Source organism: Fusarium verticillioides, chromosome 9, assembly GCF_000149555.1.
Source record: "Fusarium verticillioides 7600 chromosome 9, whole genome shotgun sequence".
NCBI classification, from domain to species: Eukaryota; Fungi; Ascomycota; class Sordariomycetes; order Hypocreales; family Nectriaceae; genus Fusarium; species Fusarium verticillioides.
In genome coordinates this window covers 396,865-414,816 of record NC_031683.1, presented here as the reverse complement: position 1 = coordinate 414,816, position 17,952 = coordinate 396,865, and the positions used below count along the sequence as shown (strand labels likewise).

The 17,952-nt window shown below is 49.5% G+C and overlaps 7 protein-coding genes across 7 annotated transcripts; 4 read left to right on the top strand and 3 right to left on the bottom strand.

The window, feature by feature from the left end:
• Window positions 1–103: 103 nt before the first annotated feature.
• FVEG_11106 (hypothetical protein) lies at window positions 104–1,597 on the top strand (the record flags this gene model as incomplete). The annotated part of the gene is made up of 1 exon (XM_018900272.1): window positions 104–1,597. One exon carries the CDS (start codon window positions 104–106, stop codon window positions 1,595–1,597), a length of 1,494 nt encoding a protein of 497 aa, XP_018758523.1.
• A 144-nt stretch (window positions 1,598–1,741) lies between these two features.
• FVEG_11105 (hypothetical protein) lies at window positions 1,742–5,464 on the bottom strand (the record flags this gene model as incomplete). The annotated part of the gene is made up of 1 exon (XM_018900271.1): window positions 1,742–5,464. The coding sequence occupies one exon, from the start codon at window positions 5,462–5,464 to the stop codon at window positions 1,742–1,744; it is 3,723 nt and encodes a 1,240-aa protein (XP_018758522.1).
• Window positions 5,465–7,048: 1,584 nt separating this feature from the next.
• On the top strand, window positions 7,049–9,076 carry FVEG_11104 (N-acetyl-gamma-glutamyl-phosphate reductase). Its single transcript, XM_018900270.1, has 7 exons — window positions 7,049–7,997; window positions 8,081–8,137; window positions 8,188–8,263; window positions 8,312–8,446; window positions 8,496–8,576; window positions 8,624–8,673; window positions 8,724–9,076. The coding sequence occupies exons 1-7, from the start codon at window positions 7,286–7,288 to the stop codon at window positions 8,774–8,776; spliced, it is 1,164 nt and encodes a 387-aa protein (XP_018758521.1). The 5' UTR covers window positions 7,049–7,285; the 3' UTR covers window positions 8,777–9,076.
• Window positions 9,077–9,112: 36 nt separating this feature from the next.
• On the bottom strand, window positions 9,113–9,934 carry FVEG_11103 (hypothetical protein; the record flags this gene model as incomplete). Its single annotated transcript, XM_018900269.1, has 1 exon — window positions 9,113–9,934. One exon carries the CDS (start codon window positions 9,932–9,934, stop codon window positions 9,113–9,115), a length of 822 nt encoding a protein of 273 aa, XP_018758520.1.
• Window positions 9,935–11,238: 1,304 nt separating this feature from the next.
• On the top strand, window positions 11,239–12,028 carry FVEG_11102 (hypothetical protein; the record flags this gene model as incomplete). The annotated part of the gene is made up of 2 exons (XM_018900268.1): window positions 11,239–11,716; window positions 11,769–12,028. The coding sequence occupies 2 exons, from the start codon at window positions 11,239–11,241 to the stop codon at window positions 11,864–11,866; spliced, it is 576 nt and encodes a 191-aa protein (XP_018758519.1). The 3' UTR covers window positions 11,867–12,028.
• A 187-nt stretch (window positions 12,029–12,215) lies between these two features.
• On the top strand, window positions 12,216–14,423 carry FVEG_11101 (gamma-glutamyltranspeptidase). The gene is made up of 4 exons (XM_018900267.1): window positions 12,216–12,546; window positions 12,596–12,614; window positions 12,672–13,021; window positions 13,073–14,423. The coding sequence occupies exons 1-4, from the start codon at window positions 12,382–12,384 to the stop codon at window positions 14,351–14,353; spliced, it is 1,815 nt and encodes a 604-aa protein (XP_018758518.1). The 5' UTR covers window positions 12,216–12,381; the 3' UTR covers window positions 14,354–14,423.
• On the bottom strand, window positions 14,307–16,228 carry FVEG_16965 (hypothetical protein). The gene is made up of 2 exons (XM_018906199.1): window positions 15,831–16,228; window positions 14,307–15,768 (listed from the first exon to the last, which is right to left on the bottom strand). Exon 2 carries the CDS (start codon window positions 15,743–15,745, stop codon window positions 14,432–14,434), a length of 1,314 nt encoding a protein of 437 aa, XP_018758517.1. The 5' UTR covers window positions 15,746–15,768; window positions 15,831–16,228; the 3' UTR covers window positions 14,307–14,431.
• Window positions 16,229–17,952: the final 1,724 nt, after the last annotated feature.

Below are 17,952 nucleotides of genomic sequence, written 5' to 3'. Positions count from 1 at the left end.
CTCTTTCTCTCTTTCTGTCCTTTCCTTTGTCCATACCCTCTCTTATACCGGATAGCGAATATCTCCCCCGAGTATAGCTGATGACCGCGACAACACCATAACCATGGCGTCAGCACAATCCTCCCACGATGATACCCCCCGACGTCCCGATGTCAGCTACGGCTCCTGTCCGTCTGACACTCCCCCCCAACCCTCAAAGCCAACACAACGCGCCCTCGCTCCCGATCTCCTGCGCGGCCTGCTGATGCTCCTCATGGCAATGGACCACATGGCCCTCGCCCTAAACACCTGGTCCCACGGCACAGGCCGCGAGACAGAAATGGACGGCGTGCCCATCAAGCGCTGGAACCGCACGCCCGCCTACATAATCCGAACATTAACGCACCTCTGCGCACCGGGCTTCACCATGTTACTTGGCATAGGCGTGGTGTACCTTGGACGATCTCGGAAGAAGCTGGGCTGGTCGAGGGGTCGTATTGCGCGGTACTTTCTCATCAGGGCCTTTGTCCTCACGGCTGTTAACGTGGTGTTGGGGTGGGTTATCACGGTGGGAAAAGTGTGGTTTATGAATTTTGTGCTGTTTTCGTTGGCGGTGGATTATTTGCTTGCGGGATTGCTGTGGGTTGCTATGGACTTTACGGAGCCTTGGCTGGCGAAGCATGTCCCGAGGAAATCCACTGATGAGAGTGAAGCATTGCTTGGGGGAAGTGAATCTTCGGATTTTGGAGAGACTGTTTCTTGGCATGTTCACAATGCGCTGCTAGCGGTGTTGGGTGTGGTGACGATTTGGTGGAATATCTGGCTCTCGCCTACACACGGCCACTGCACCGTCAACGACCATTCATCTTCCCTAACAATCCTCTCAGCTGGCCAGCCTGCACCAGTTGATAGTCCCGCTATATCTCACAATCCCTGGTTCGGAGTCTGGTTCTGGACTACCGTAACCGACCGAGTTCAGTCAGTGTTTCCGCCCTTGGCTTGGGTATCATTCGCGATACTAGGTCTTTTATACGCGCGCATAGACGTTACGCGAACATGGAACTCTCGCGTCGCAGCACTATGTAACACCGCCGCTGGCCTATTCTTCCTCATAATCTTTGTCCTCACGCGCGTGTTGCACTTTGGAAATCTCTCAGAAGGCTGCCTCCAAACACCCGATCACATCGCACATCCCGACAAGAATCAATACCTCGTCTCAGTGCAGTCCTTCTTCTACATAATGAAGTATCCCCCCGACGTCGCGTTCTGGGCCTTCACTTTAGCCGGAAACCTATTCCTTCTCGCGATCTTCGGTGGAATTCCTACCAGTGTTGCTAAGCGCTTCACCATGTTGTTGGACTTTGGTAGAGCTGCGTTGTTCTTCTACCTTGCGCATTTGTTCTTTGTCTTTATTTTTGGTGGAGTCATGGTTGATTGGTTTGGCCATGAGACTGAGAACCATGGACAGATGGATCCGGACTCCACGCGAGGTATTGACAATGTTTTTGCGTACCTTGCTATTTGGGGGCTGTCGATGTTGTTGCTGTGGCCTTTGGTGAGGTGGTATGGTAGGTTCAAGGCCACCAAGCCAGCTGACTCTATTTGGAGGTTCTTCTAGACACTGTATAATTATTGTTGTAAAAATATGATAGACTTTGTATACAACGAGTTGAAGATCAATTTATTATAACTAAACGAATGAATGCCCATCAGCTCCTTCATTTACCAATCTCATGAACTTACCTCGTCATGCCCAACGAATCTACCTATCGGACAGAAATTTATGAATCCCTCGAAGAATTCCCCTGCTCCGTCCCGATTCTTCTCGCTCATCGCTTCGACTTGATCTATCACTTACATTCTCACGCGTCTCAGTGCTTCGAGACCTCCGCGACCTCGATCGATACGATCGTTTACCATGATCCTTGTAATGCGTAATATCATCTCTCAAACTCCTCAAGCTCTTGCCAAAGTGCTTAAGATTGTATAAATCTCTGATGAGTTGCTCGACCCCATCTTGAGTCAGAAGCGCCTCCGTCTTGTCACGAGGAGCATGCATGTTTTCCTGGATCGTCTTGACAAGCTCGAGATGCCTGTCTCTATCATCCGTTAAACCCTTGAGCTTTCTCTTGTTCGCATCGACGTTGATTCTGTTGTCTTTTCCGTACTGGATCTTGTCTGTCTCAACTTTGATGAGCTGGTCGTAATACTTTTCAGTCGCATCATTAAAGGCATTGGCAGAATGCTCTCTCAGATACGCGACAAACTGCGCTGTTGCCTTTCGTAACTGTCTTTGTTCACTTCTGTATTCCTTCTCAAGCTGTCGAACTCGCTCTATACCCTCTTGTCGTAGAGCCACATCGCTTGCATTATCTCTGAGGCGTCTCTCAACGTCTTTATCCTTGACTCTGACCTTACTCTCTGTCAGTTCATAGAAGAAATGCATGTGCTCCTGCCAACTATGCTTGCAACTTTTACAACTTTTGTCTTTGGTCTCCTTGAAAGCCCTGCATTTGATGAGTTCCGGATGGCCCACGCACTCTTCGGTAACACCTGGCAGTCTGCAATCTTCGTGGCAAATTGACCTGTAAAATGGAACAACCTCGCCGTTGGAATTGGACTTGAACTCGCAGCAATGCTTGTTCTTGCAGACAGTCCGAGGCTTTTCGAGCTTTGTAGGTACAACCTTGATCCTTTCCAGATGAAGTCTCTTTCGTAATTCATCTCCCGTAAGGCGCATGTCCTTCAGCTCTGCCATCTTCTCTTCCAGAAGGCTCAAATTCTTTCTGATCTCCTGAGAAACCTCAACCATAGGAATCATCAAGTGACCAAGCGCTTCGCGTGCGCCTTCCATGGTGAGTGTTTGCCTTATCTCATGCGGTCTGAGGTTGTCTATATAGGACAGTAGCCTCAACGTTTCTGCTCTCGATCTATCCCAGCTTTCGCGGGAACTTCTCTCATCTTGGCCTCTGACACCTTGAAAGTACGCAGCCAGGTAATGGAAGCTTTTTGCATCAAAGCTGTATGCGTTTGCGCGACTGATCATCAGGTCAACAGTTGTGTTGTTCTTCAGGAAGTTTTGGAGCGGTCCGAGAGCATCCCCTGGCGCATAGTTAGAGATGAGGGTATGCGTGAATCCAAAGACAACATTTGCAACAGCACTGCGATGAAGATGGGACAGCAGCTCCTCAAAACAGAAATGAATTGTGGCCGTCAGGCGTGCTTCGTTGGTCTTGACTAGGATCAATATTCCATGAAGCTCTTCATATCTTTTCAGAGTGTTCATGATGTCCTTGATGTTCTTATTGTCTATTTGCGGGCCTCGAGTGTCGCCGATACCTGGAGTATCGATGATGCGGTATTTGATGCCATTATATGTCACCCTGTAGACTGATGTCCTCTGTGTCGCAGAATCGCCATTGGTACCGTCGTGTTCATCATCCCCAGAACCAACGCGGATCGTCCGGTTCTGAAGTTCCTGGTCCGGGTCCGATGAGTTCCAGTGACTGACTGCAAAGGAACACGGGACCTTGTACTCTAGTTTCCGGGCTGATTTCGCTTCATCGAAACTCTCAAACGTCAAGAAGTTGACAAAGGAATTGATGAATGTTGACTTGCCAACGCCAGTCTGTCCTAAAACCAGGATATTGCGACAATCAGGCCGTTGTGATCTTATCAAGAGTCGATAAAGTTCATCTGCATGGTAACAATCGAAGCCGCGTCCGTGACTGTCGCTACTGCACTTGAAGTCCCATGAGCTGCAATCGGCTGAACCACAGTCGCAGTAGATGCAGTTGGTCTTCGACCCAAACTCGAGGGGAGTGTCGCAAGTGGCACAGGCCCATTCACGACTCAAGTGAGGGTCGCAAGATTGCCCAGGACAGGGGATCCAGACTAGACGGAGCTCAGCCGGTCTCCGTCCACCAAAACCCATCTCACCCTGATCACAACGAGCGATACACCTTTGTGACTGTTGCCGGTGCTCTGCTTGCCTGGTAGGAAGCCTGCGTTCCGCTGATCTCTCGCGATACTCTGAAACTTCAATCACTGGCTTCTGTGTTGTTCGTATTGGACCAAAGATAGGGGCTTCTAACTCTCTGTGTTCAGAGGGAGCATCGCAATCGACTATAAACACCTGGTTCTGGTTCTGGGGGTTGTGAAGGAACTCCCTCAGAGTTGTGCACTGCTCATTCCACGAACTTGAACTCTTGAGGACAGCATTGTTGAAAAGGAAGTGATATGGAGGAGGGTCGTGAGACAGCGTGCTTTCATTGATGCAAGCACCATTGAAACCAATATAGGTCGCTCCACTGTTGAGACAATGCTCGATGAACCTGAGCTTGTCGCTTTGCTGACCAGCGATCATAGAAATCTTCCTGGGAGATGATTCGTGGACATTGCGTAGCTGCTGGAGACGATTCTCGTTCACTATGCCATCTCTGATCCCTAGTACAATCCTTTGTAGAATCATCTGGAAGTCCTTCCGGGATGTTTCAAGCCGAGTAATTGCTGTATCGACTTCTTCAATGTGGTCCCTTGCAAGATATTGTTCCCGACCCACCAGCGAGTGTCTGTACTCCTCGAGTTTCTCCTTACAAGCACTCCAGTCATCAAAAAGAACGAATAAAGGATCAACATTGGTGACAGCTCTCGGGGGATGGTGAGGTCCGGGAAGAGCCCTCCTGCCAGGCACGAGATGACGGAGCATGTGTATGGGAAGTAAAGTATACTCTATCGGGTACCCTGCGCTGCCAGTAGTGTGCATAATTTGCTGCGGACCTGTTTGCACAAACCTGCACATCACAGGCAGTGTCTCCTGGCAAATGCCATAATCGCGTTGGATATCAGTGTAGAGCATGAACTCATAGTCGAGTCTAAGCCGATGACTTAGCGAATCGTCGCTACAGTCTACAGAGTAAATAGACCTGGCAATATCGTCAAGTTCATACAAGTCTTTCTGAAAAGCAACTTCTAAGGCCGCCCGTTGACTTGAATCCTCTATGCGATGCTTCATTGTCATGATGCTTTGTAGCCCCCATCGGATGCCGGTCACCACGTGGGTACTGTGACGATCAGCCGGGAGGAAGAACCCAGAGGCCATTCCGCTCCTCAAAGCACTCTGGTGGAGATTGAGAGCATCTTCATAGGTGTTGAAGAAACTCCGGTTAATGCCATAGAGGATATTGCCGTCCACTGTGCCGTCTTTCAGGAAGTTGGCAGACCCTTTGAGGTCGATCAGGCCGGATAGAATGCTTGCTGCGAGGTTGCCATCGATACGCATTGCGTTGAACCGACTTGCATGATCGGAACCTTGGTGTATTCCACTCTGGCGCTGACGAGAGGGCTGGCAAGAACTTCGCAAGACGGTTCCTTGTGGTGGATTTGGCGGCAAGATAGAAGACGCGAGGAATTGGTCAACTCTCGCGTCGTAAAGGGTGCCGATGGCGACCTGTTGGCCAAGTGCAGGTCTTGCAATATCAGCCATCTCGATTCATGCAAAGATGAAAGATTGTTTGGGTAAGTTAGTTGTTTGCGCCGGAAGAGTATAGGAGTACTTGAAGGCTTGGAGTGAACCTCACATCGTTCCCTTAGCAGCATAAATACCTTGATGATAATCACCTGGCGGACCAGTCAGCCAACAATATCCCCTCAGATGAGTCTGCCCAAGGACGAAACGCCTGAACGGCTGTTGCGTGCAACACGACTACTGGAAGCCCGCTCGCTGGAGGGATACACCAAATTCACTGCCACACCATTGGACGTTGCACCACGACTGGTGTTTGTCACCGAGATAAGGCCTTGACACTGGCTCCCAGTATACGAGGCTGCTATTGGATCCCTCACCATGAAGACAAGAGGCTCAAGACCAACTGGCGACGCTCCTCGTATGCTTAGGTAACGTTGAGGTCGACAGCACACGGGTTGAAAGGCATTGCACGACGGTCCATTTTTGAGATTGTGATAGTGGCCCATGATTCAAAACGAGTGTCTGTTTCAACGACGTCTGGCCAATGTGACTGACATCTGAGCGGCCATTGGAGATAGATGGACTATTGTAGGTGACACCCTATCAGGCAGTCGTAGGAGCGTCTAGGCTGCCCTGCGAAATCCCAGTTGTGTCAATTGAGGTAGTAGGATGGTTCGATGATCCCATGATAGTTCCATTGCGCTTCGTTCCCGAGGGGCGTGAGCAATCACCTCGCAGAGCTTTTTCCCATACCATTGCATCACACGCTACAACAAGTAAGTGCTTCGTGGCCTCGCGGGCTTTGCGAGTGATGGAGCTTGATGGGCTAGTTTGGGGAGACACAGGACGCTCTGAAAATAGCCCGATGCACAAGTAGGAGTGACCGCCCTTTGCTGGTTGTACTTCAGACACACACTAAGATGGAGTCCAGTTCCCGTAGCCGTCTGATATAGGCGCTGGAGGTCCTCGAAGTTGCCAAACAGATTGGCACTCTTCATCGGATTGGATGAGTACGTGCTTAGGAATCGAAATGGCTATTGGTCCTACGAGTGCTGTTTGTGTCGGTTCCTTGCCTCGCTTGTTGTTAACTTCTTTCCAAGTCGAGCACAGGATTGAGGACGGTCATTACGCCATCGAGGGCAACAATGGGCCTCTTTCACTTATGGATTTCGCACAGCAAACGCCCAAACTTTAGGATTGGGGACAGAAAATTTACCACTAAACAAACTTCTTTCATCCATTTACCCTGTATTTACGCTGAACTTGACCGAACGATGTCATCATGAGTGCATTTGTGAAACCTTTTGTCACTTCCATCCTCTTCTTGCCTCAACATACGATATTGAGATGGTTCCATGTCTCAAACTCCTCCATTCATCACTAGAAATCGTTAGTTGGCAATTACCTCGAGGACGCCATTGAAGCCATCAATTGGCTTTTTTGTGGAAGGCGCTGGTCTAACATCCAACAGCAACGGACAGTTAATGTGACGTTAAGGGTCAAATGTAGATCCTCATCAGGTTCAACATGAAGCCAAGATTCCTTGCAAATGCTCCTGCACAATTGAGCACATCAACTTCTCTCTCTTGTTGCAGTCTCGCCGTCGGTAGGTGCATGTCGATCATGCTCAAATCCGATGAGTCAGCAATTTCCCCAGCGACCGACTTCGGCCGCGAATAGCCACACAAAACGGCAAACCCCACACCAACGTCAATTCGATCAAGGATTATTTTGTCGCATCTGAGCCTGCCCGCCCACCAACAATCCCTTCATCACGCCCTCTCAACCACCTCAACTACTCCCTACAGTGGTCAATTGGGCTCGCTCCCCATCGGAATCATGCTGTCCGCTACCTCCTTCGCCCTGCGCACCAGCGCCCGCCGCGTTGCCCCCCGAGCCGCCGCCCTCGTTGCGCCCATGCCCAAGATCTCCCTCGGCCGAAGCTTCACTGTCGCACAGGCTCGATGCCTCTCTTCCACCGGCCGTTTGTCCTACGCTGCCCAGACCAACCCTAACCCTCCTCTGGGTATGAAGAATGCCTCCAATGACGCTCCCTCGAGAATTGGCCTCATTGGAGCTCGTGGCTACACTGGTCAGGCTCTTATCGATCTTCTGAACCAGCACCCCATGATGGATCTCCGACATGTTTCTTCCCGTGAACTTCAGGGTCAGGAGTTGAAGGGCTACAGCAAGCGCAAGATCATCTACGAGAGCCTGTCTCCTGAGGAGGTTGCCCAGCTGGATAAGGATGGCAAGGTCGATGCCTGGATTCTGGCGCTCCCCAACGCTGTCTGCCAGCCCTTCGTTGAGGCACTGGGCAGCAGCAAGAGCTTGATTGTCGATCTCTCCGCCGATTACCGTTTCGACGAGGACCAAAAGACATGGAAGTATGGTCTCTGCGAGCTTCAGCCCAGAAGCAAGCTTGCCACAGCCACAAGAATCTCCAACCCTGGCTGCTATGCTACTGGCTCTCAGCTTGCTTTGGCTCCTATTGTTGAGCACCTCGGTGGTATCCCTAGCATTTTCGGTGTCAGCGGTTACAGCGGAGCTGGTATGTCACAATCCGTGCGGATGCCATGTCTTGCGCACAGCAGAACGCAAGAATCGGGACTCCGAAGGCTAACAGTGGAATAGGTACCAAGCCTTCTCCCAAGAACGACACCAACAACCTCAAGGACAACTTATTGCCTTGTAAGTGCAGCAAATGAGGATATGAGGAGAGCGAGAGCTGACCTGTAAAGACTCCCTCACAGGCCACATCCACGAGCGAGAGATCAGCCACCATCTCGGTACATCCGCTGCTTTCATGCCCCATGTGTAAGCCTGCTACCTCACCCACTACGTCACTGAAGACTGACCATCCAGCGCCTCTTGGTTCCGCGGTATTCACCTGACTGTCAACATTCCCCTGAACAAGGAGATGACATCTCGTGATATTCGCCAGATCTACCAGGACCGATACGCCGGCGAGAAGCTCGTCAAGGTTGTCGGTGAAGCTCCGTATGTAACTCCAAGCCCTGTGGTTATCGCATGAACTAACGTCGTAAAGTGTCGTCAAGGCCATCCAGGATAAGCACCACGTTGAGATTGGTGGCTTTGCTGTCGACAGCACCGGCAAGCGTGTCGTCGTGTGAGTCTTTCCATCCCAGATCCGACGCGTCCACTAACTGGTTAAAGGTGCGCCACCATCGACAACCTCAACAAGGGTGCCGCCACACAATGCCTCCGTAAGTCCTTCACCCAGAACCTGCTCTCTCCATGTCTAACAACCTCGCAGAGAACATGAACCTCGCTCTCGGGTATGACGAATACCAGGGAATCCCCATCTAAGCCACCAACACCACGGCGCATTTGTCGCTCCGATATCCACCATAGAGAAACAAGTTCAACACTCCACAGAACAAGGGACGCGCCAAGCATTACATATCTGTACCCGAACTGCATGCTATACCAGTTGCGGAGATGAGGAAAGAAAGCGTATTTAGAACATTGTCGCGTCTGGGGAAGAAGACCATTTTTTTGTTATGATACAAATACAATTCTAGATAGAGGCTGAATGATGATTAACAGCTACCTTTCCTGAACGCCGCGTGTATGACCCCGATAAATGAAAGTCTAGATAAAATACATGGTTGTAAGAGAATGGTGATACATAGTGAGGGTTGGTTATGTGCTCTTGGGCTTCTTCTTGTCATCAACCTTCTTGTTGTCCTTGGAACCCTTCTTCTTATCATCCTTCACCTTGGGCGTCTTGGTCGCATCATCACTACTCTTTGTCTTTGTAGAACTCTGCTTCTTAGTCTTGGTCGTCTTCTTATCATCATCATCTCCCGAGTGCTTCGACTTGCTAGTCTTTTTCACATCATCGCTAGACTTTGTCTTGGTGCTGTCCTCCTTCTTGGTCTTGGTGGTCTTTTTGTCGTCGTCTTCACCAGAGTGTCTGGACTTTGTCTTTTTAGCATCGTCGCTGGACTTTGTTTTAGTGCTGTCTGGTTTCTTGGTCTTGGTTTTATCCTCTTTCTTCTTGTCGTCGTCATCCTTGTTCTTGCCGTTTTGCTTCTTGTTGTTGGTCTTGAAGTACTTGGTCTCATCCTCCTCATCATCATCGCTGCCAGAGGTTTCTCCCTTCTTGAGGGTGCCGATCCTGAAGGCTGGGCGATTGAAGGTGGTGACCTCAGGGCCACCTTCAACACCGTCATCAGAACTATCGTCGTCATCATCGTCATCGCGCCTGTCAAGGCCACGACGCGACGTACCGCCGGTCTTGGGGTTGATGAAGCCAGCGACGACAGCCTCTGACTTTGTACCAGAAGATGAAGAACCAGCGGGTGAGAACTTGATCTTTGTATCGGCGGCGTTCTTGTTACCAGTCTTGTCCTCTGGACGAAGAGCATAGCCAGCCTTTGGTGCAGCACCAGGGGGCATGACCCAGGCTTCAGCGCCCATGATGCCGCTGAGGCAGACTGTGAGAGCGAGAACAGGCTTCATTTTGAAGATTTAATGGATTTGAAGTTTCAAAAATGATATAAAAGATAGGGAATAGAGCGAGTGTGTTTGAGTTGGAGTGATCAAACAACACCTTTGCAAGATAGTGACCAGTACTTATACGTCAGTCATAGGCACGATGTAGTGAGATCTTGGCAACGAATTGATCAACCTTTGGGAAAGTTAATCACCAATGCAGGAACGCTGATCAGGGCCGGGGCCTGGCATGAGACTTGTCCGATAAACCACGGTACCTTCTTTCGTCTTGGCCGCAAGAGTCTAGCCACAGACTATCAAATGCCTAAAGGCTCAGGAATGTGAATAGTTTACATACCAAATCATGTATGTGGCGCGGGGACAATGACAATTAATCTACCGATCGAACGCCATGTTTACGTTCCTTTACCCATTGCGATAGTACCTGGAGGCTATATACGAGATTATTTGGATTATTTTAATGAGTCCCCGATAAAGTTGGCCTTTTTCCGATCCGCCACGATGAGCGAGGTGGGAGTTACGTTCCTGGGCCTTCGGGGTCTGGAATGTTAGGGACCACGCGGGGATGTTAGTTCGATTATGGAATCTGGATCGGGGTTTTAGATTGGGGATGATGGGTGGATTGTTAATGAGACAGGGAGCCTTGTTGCACATGGGGGAAGCTTGGTGTTGTGTTGTGCCAAGTAGGGGGACCAGATGGGAGTATCCGAAGTGTCTCGGCAGCACGCGATGGAATTACTCGATGAAATTACTCGATGCTGTCGATTGTGAAGAGTTCGGAGACCCTTACAAATCCTCAGTTTAGCTTTCGCGGGATAGCGGAAGAATTACTCCCAATACGATTGACTGCAGGCGCAGCTTGTTTGTGCCAGCAGTTCTGCATATCATTTGGCGGAGGCAGTTTTGTAGAAGGCCCAATTTGAACTTGTCCACACCGAGGGCTGACTTGAAAAATAGCCTGATGGTAGCTGGATGATATCTGCGAAGCGGGAATCGGAAGCCATTTGTAGGATGCTGTACGCCTTGCGGCCTGCGATCCGGCCAGGTTGTGTGATGCTGGCTCTCTCATGGCCTCAACTTTGGCCAACATCAAGGCGCGGCGATGAAGTTAGGCAACGGCGTCTAACAGTGGTTACATATTGACTCTGATCCATGCAGGTGAGTGAATGTGTGAATGTTGTGAGTGGTCGCAAATATGCAGGAGGCCGTACAGCATGTCATCAGAATAAAACAGAACCTCGTCCACGAAACTCATCAGCATCATCTCTCCTTTCATCAAAAACACCGACACAATAAGCACTTTGATCAAAATGAATCCACTTACCTCCATCCTCTCTTGTCTCACCGGCCAAAGCGCTGTATCTCAATCATTACCACCAGTCAGCGAGGTTAACACGCGCTCAAAGCTCATCACCACCCAACCAGTCCCTTACTCTGACGACGCAGCCTCCCAATTCGTCTCCATCCTGCAAACCCACACCGGTACCCAAGCTCAACTTCACAACCGTCTTGAACAAGTAGTTTCCACTGCAGGCTGGACGTCAAGCCTCGCCGAAGCCATCGAGCGCAAGATCGAGAACCTCTTAAAAGATGGCGCAGAGCTCGCCAAGCCCATGGCTGAAGCTGTAAAAAGAGCTACAAACACAGCCTGGGAGTTTGCGAAAGAACATCCTGTCTACGCTGGTTTGATCGCAGCCGGTACGATTATCGCTATTGGTATTCTGGTGGAGTTTGAGCTTGTTTGGGTGCTGAGAGCGCTGGGGTTCGATGAGATTGGACCGAGAGTTGGTAAGTCATATTACTTGTGATTGTGGTGAGAGTCAAAGTTAATGGTTTGTAGGGAGCTTTGCGGCGAGATGGATGAGGAGCCTTGAGAAGGTGCCCAGAGGATCTATTTACTCGTATCTTCAGAGGTTGGGGATGAAGATTGCGAAGTGAAGGCGGGTATTGAGATGGGGAGAATTGAGTAATACCCGTAACTGCCAAGTCGGTTTAGTGGAAGCATATCCTTTTCACTGATCAGTCAATTTAACAGGCAGTCATTTCCATAGAAGCGACATCTGGTATTCAATTCATTGGTTGCTGAGAATATGGCGCCGTTAAGCTTATTCTTCAGGCGTCATATCAACTGTTAGCCATGCACCCTCGATTCACTTTCAAAACACTGCAATTACCCGGAAATCTGTTTTGAATGATGTAAAAGCGCCCTCCAACGATCAAACCCCCGGACCTACACACCCGAAGATCGGCGAGAGGCATTATCACGACATTATCCCCCCTCCCCCTCGCCCCTCCAAATTTACCCCGCCATTGAGAACAACCCCTCCCCCACGTCTCCAAGTGCAACGTCGGGCTTGACCCGAGGTCGTGTTTACATCATAAATATCATGTACATAGTCTTCTTCCTCAACTTTCGTATTCTTCACTGTACAGTTGCTCTGTGAATTGTTGCCATGCCTCTTCCTACGTCGTCGATTTATGAGCCGCCTTCGGCTGGCTTCACTGGTTTTCCTTCAAGGAGGAGTGTTGTTCATAGCACGGAGGGTATTGTAGCGGCGCCGCAACCTCATGCTGCGAATTGTGGTCTTGAGATTTTGAGAGCTGGTGGTAATGCAGCTGTGAGTCAACATTCTTCATGCCCAAGAGTTAGTAGCTAACAGACATCAGGACGCAGCTGTGGCAGTTGGTACGTCAACCACGCATCAACAACATGGTAATCTGAACAAATACTGATCAATCGTAGCCGCTGGCTTGAACGTCACAGAGCCTGTGTCCACCGGCATCGGTGGTGACATGTTCCTCCTCTACTTCGACGCCGCCACAAAGCAAGTCAAAAGTCTCAACGGCTCCGGCCGCTCAGGCTCAAAGCAGACCATCGAGAACATCCGCAAGAGCCTCAACATTCCCGACGGCAAAGTCGGCGAAATCCCAACTCATCACGTCCACGCTGCTACTGTTCCTGGTGCTGCAGCCGGTTGGGTCGATACAGTTGAGCGATTCGGCAGTGGAAAACTTAGCTTGAGCCAGATCCTCGAACCGGCTATTAAGCTAGCTGAGAATGGATTCCCTCTTACTGAAATTGCTTCTCACTCTGTAAGTGTCGCTTTTGTGAGTTTGGGTTTGGGCTGGACTGACTCGGGGTAGTGGCAAGCTCAAGAGAAGCTTCTTCGCGATGCCTCGCCTAATTTTGCGGAGATGCTTAAGAAGGATGCCTCTGCTCCAGATGGTGTGAGAGCACCCCGTCCAGGCGAAGTCTTCAAGAACCCCACTCTCGCCCAGACATTTAGAGCTTTGGCGAAGGATGGTAAAAAGGGCTTTTACACCGGACGCATCGCAGAGGAGATCGTAAAAGTAGTGCAGGACCTCGGAGGATATCTCGAACTCGACGACTTGAAGCATCATCTGGAAACCGGTACTCAAAATACAGAGCCCATCTCCGTGAAATTCCGCGGTCAAGGTCTTACAGACAAAGATCCCAACGGCGGTGTTGAGCTTTGGGAACATCCCCCCAACGGCCAGGGGATCGTAGCTCTCATGGCACTGGGTATAATCGAACAGCTTGAGAAACAGGGAAAGATTCCCAGGTTCACACCAGAAGATCATAACTCTACAGCTTATCTGCACGCTATTATCGAAGCGCTGCGTCTTGGCTTCACAGACGCAAGCTGGTATGTTACCGACCCGGATACCACTAAAGTTCCCACCGCTGGCATGATCTCCCCGTCATACCTCGCCGAACGCGCCAAGATCTTCTCCGCTTCAAAAGCCCATGACGGCGTGCAGCCTGGTAACCCTGACTTTGTATCCCCTGCCCTTCAAAGTAGCGATACAGTGTATTTCACGGTCACTGACTCGGCTGGCAACGCTGCGTCGTTCATCAACTCCAACTACGCTGGTTTCGGAACGGCGATTATTCCCAAGGGCTGTGGCTTCACACTTCAGAACCGCGGTGCGAACTTCTCGCTGGATGAGAAACATCCTAACAAGCTTGAGCCGAGAAAACGACCTTATCACACCATCATTCCCGGCATGGCTACGAATATCAGCGATGGATCCCTACATTCTACATTCGGTGTAATGGGCGGGTTCAACCAGCCCCAAGGAACGATCCAAGTTCTACTCAACCAAGTTCTCTTCGGTCTGAATCCTCAACAGGCTCTTGATGCACCGCGAATCTGCATCGGAGCCGGTATGCCAGACGAGGGCAACGTTTTGGACTGGACTGTTCATGTGGAGGAGGGTATTTCTGAAAAGACCGTCGAGGAGTTGAAGGCGCTGGGACACAATGTTGTTGTGCTTAAGGGGTGGAAGAGGGCTATGTTTGGGCGTGGGCAGATTATTAGATACACTGTTGACCCGGATGGAACGCCGGTTTGGTCTGCTGGTAGTGATCCTAGAGCTGACGGTGCAGCATATCCTCAGTAAATAGTTCTAGCTGCCAAAAGCAAGACACCCTATTACCATCATACAGTAACAGAAGTAGCTACTACTGAGGGTTTCTATCTAAAAGATCGTGATCCTTTTCCTTTCCATCTTGAAAGGGTCAAGGTCTCCCGATTCATCAATGTACTCGTCCAAACGTCCAGATATCCCCCAAAAGGGCTGGAACGTCAAAGTCAAGCAAAGTACTGGTCCAACAATGCAGTAGCCGTCCGAACATCTCCTCAAAAGAAAGGGCTCTAATGAGCCGCAGAGAACCCAAAGCTCGTCATCCCTTTGGACTGGAAATTTAGCCTTGAATGCGAAAAGATTTTGACTAACAAACATATTTTGATCATTAATAAGGAAGTCGGAATCCAGGAGCGCAGCCCACACCTGCAATGCTGTAGTCTTCATTCCAGGGTATACCGGATGCGGGAGCTGGATGAATGAAGCATCGGCATATCCAGCTTTGATGTAATGATTACTGACTCCCGACTCAATCTCTGCCCTATATGGCGTTGCCTCAGGGAGATGTCGGATTTCGGCCAAGTCAACGACCCAGGAGGGTACCGACTGAACTGTGGTCCAGTCGACAACCCATGAGGGCTGCAGCTTTCTGCAGCCAGTAGACGGCGGGTTTCCACGGCTTAGGTATGACAGGACTTCCAGGCTATCCTCAAATTCTATAATACGTCTTGTCGTCTTCACAAGAAGCCTGTCAAACCCGTTCTCAGATGAATAGTCCGGTATTATTGCGTAACCAGGGTTCGCAAGCCCGACCATAGAGTAGATCCGATCCCGCTCATCAGAAGACTGACTGTTTTGCGTGTATACAAGAAGTTTCTTCAGATCATAATCTCTATACCACTCGTTTTTGGCGAGAAAGACACTGAGAACCTTGGAAATAGATCGTGAAACCTGGGTACGAGTGACCTTGGCACGCTTCAGCTTCTTCTTGACACACGTTCCGCGGGTCTTGGTTGGCTCAAAAAGGATCCCTAGCGTCGATATACAGAGGTCGGGCATGAGTAATAGCATGAGCGCGTGATCCATAGAATGCTGGCCGTAGAGAAACGTCGCTCGAGAGGATACCATAAACTCTTGAAAGACCCATGCTCTTTCCCACCATGGACTGCTCAGGACTTTGCAGAACTCGATCCAACCATCAACAAACTCGGACTGACTTAGGCACTGCTGCATCTTATATTGAAACCGAAAACTTGAGACGATGCGTCGTGAACGTGGCTGGTCTTCTGGGGGAAACATGGCCTGGAGAATCAACCCATTTCCAAGGATTCGTTCTAGTTGCACAAGCCATCGCATCCCATCTCCTCGCGTCTCAGTGACGGATAGACAAATAAGAGTCTCACTTGCACTCTCATAAATGGCTCTCATGAACCCAACTTGATGAGATCTCTCTGCCAGATTAGTCTGGTTAATACATATCTGATCCACCCATAGGATTAAATGTTGATGATACCTATGCGTCTTCCAATAATGGCGAACTGTCTTCAAGGCGTGGTGCAGGTTGGCAAAGACATTGCATCTCGCTCCATTGACTATAATTGGTTTCGTGTTGCGCGCATCGCCTGCGCAGTACGACAGTGCAAGGTATTGCTTATGCACATCAGCGAGTTTCGCGCTGGGCAATAGCTCGCATTCGATGAAGCCAGACCGCGTATCGGGTAGGATCTTGAGAAGGCGAATTTCTCTGTCGTTTGTATTTAGACTTTGATATTGTACTCTTGACAGGAATTCGCTGTTTTCGGGAGTGCAGAAGATGTCATGCCCTGGGGGTTCATTTGACGTGGTCGTCCATATTGGCTTTTCTTCTTTGTCCATGGGAATCTTCGACAAGCGTGTTGATACCGACTTATTTGATTAACTTTGTTGCTCAAACTTCTGGACCTTGTGAGGCTTATTAAGATGTTGGGGGCCTCCGTTGCGATATTAAGATGGCATGTCAGAGTGCCTTCTGAGGCGGAGCACGTAAGGGAGCTTGTCGTGATTGGGCGTCTTGGCTGGAACAGCCGCGTTGCAAACCACGGTCAGCAGTCTCTCAGAACTTAATCCCTGCATAATATTCCCGAGTTATCAATATGTCAGATATAGAAAGAAGAGCCCAACTCTGCCTTGGAAGTCAGGGCTAATGAGATGCCTTTCCGAACACGGATGACTGAACCACCACTCTTGCGACCCCATTGCCATCTCTCACTAACATGCCCTGAATACTGGTTCACAACTAGATGTACTGTCTCTAAGTCTCAAAAGTTATATAATGACGAGTTCCTAATCCGCTCCGCTTGGTGGCAATCGATATATCTTTTAGGAACACCTCATGCCATTTCGCATGGCAGTCACATATGCTCAGGAAAGCTACTGCGTTTCCTTCAACTTGAAGATATATATTTCAACTATCCCTTCAAGATAGTATGTGATAGATCATATAAGATGGTAACTCAATCTCGTAGTTTGGTGAGCAAGCAATCTCTCGCTGTCATGTCATTTATCCGCCTCAGGCTGTGGTCACTCTACGAACTGAAGCCTAGCATAGCCATATTTGTTGCGATAAAACGTGGCTACACCAGTTCGCATTCTCGAATGGTGGGAAATATTATTACTTTTATGTGTGTGTTCAAAAGTCAGCATCTCGGGTCTTTCTGTTCGCCACGCTTTGCGTTGGGAATATGGCTGGCTGGAGTGTCAATCTCCTCATTTTCTCGAGTCACGAGCAACAAGGTGATAAGTGTAAGGCGCGAACATCCTTGAGGTCCTGTAAATATGCCTACTTACCCTTTTATGCCATCCTAGGTTCCTGCTTTCGACAGACTAGTCAGTTCTCTTTCGTACGCTGAGCCCTGATTCTTATTGCTTATCGAACATTTGACATACGAAGCCATGGTTTCCAGTAAGTACTAAGCGCAATCTCACTGACTCCTATAATGATAGATCTGCTACTAATGTCGGATGGATCCCGATGATTACATTTGGGACGAGCTTGCTAAGGAAGCAAGAAAGTCAAGGCTGCCCTACACGTAGAATAGATTGTCAACGGTAGTCGCCCATAAGCACCCTGCCCCTTTCGGCAATTTCTCTGTACATGAACCCATTGGCGTTAAAGCTGAAACTACGAGCGCGTTCATGATGGACGGTGGCCGCGATCTCCAAGGGCTAAAAACTGTTACAGTGATTCTTTTTAACCTCGAAGCCATCGCCAAAATCCACAATATCGGAGGGGCGTTCTTGAGAGCAGAAGATGTTACACACTGTGAGGAAAATTTTCGGAGCAGCCTTATCTGCTAAGTGCAAAAGAGCCAGATCGTTTTTTAATTGTAGAAAAGTTCGAGCTGCTTTGTGCCACCGACATGACGGCTATCGAAAGGGCTAATAATTCCTTGGTGAGTCTCGCTTTTCGTTATCTCAAAAAACACTCTCCAAATAGTCCAGTAAGTCTCCAGCAAGCCCTTACTTTTTTTCTCAAATTATATGCCATATCTTAGAGAGAACAAGAGTCATGCAGTGACGAAATGGTTGTGAGAATGCCTTGTGAGGCGAAGCAGTGCTGATGTTGACCTCGTGATTGGATGCCTCGCACGTAGCAT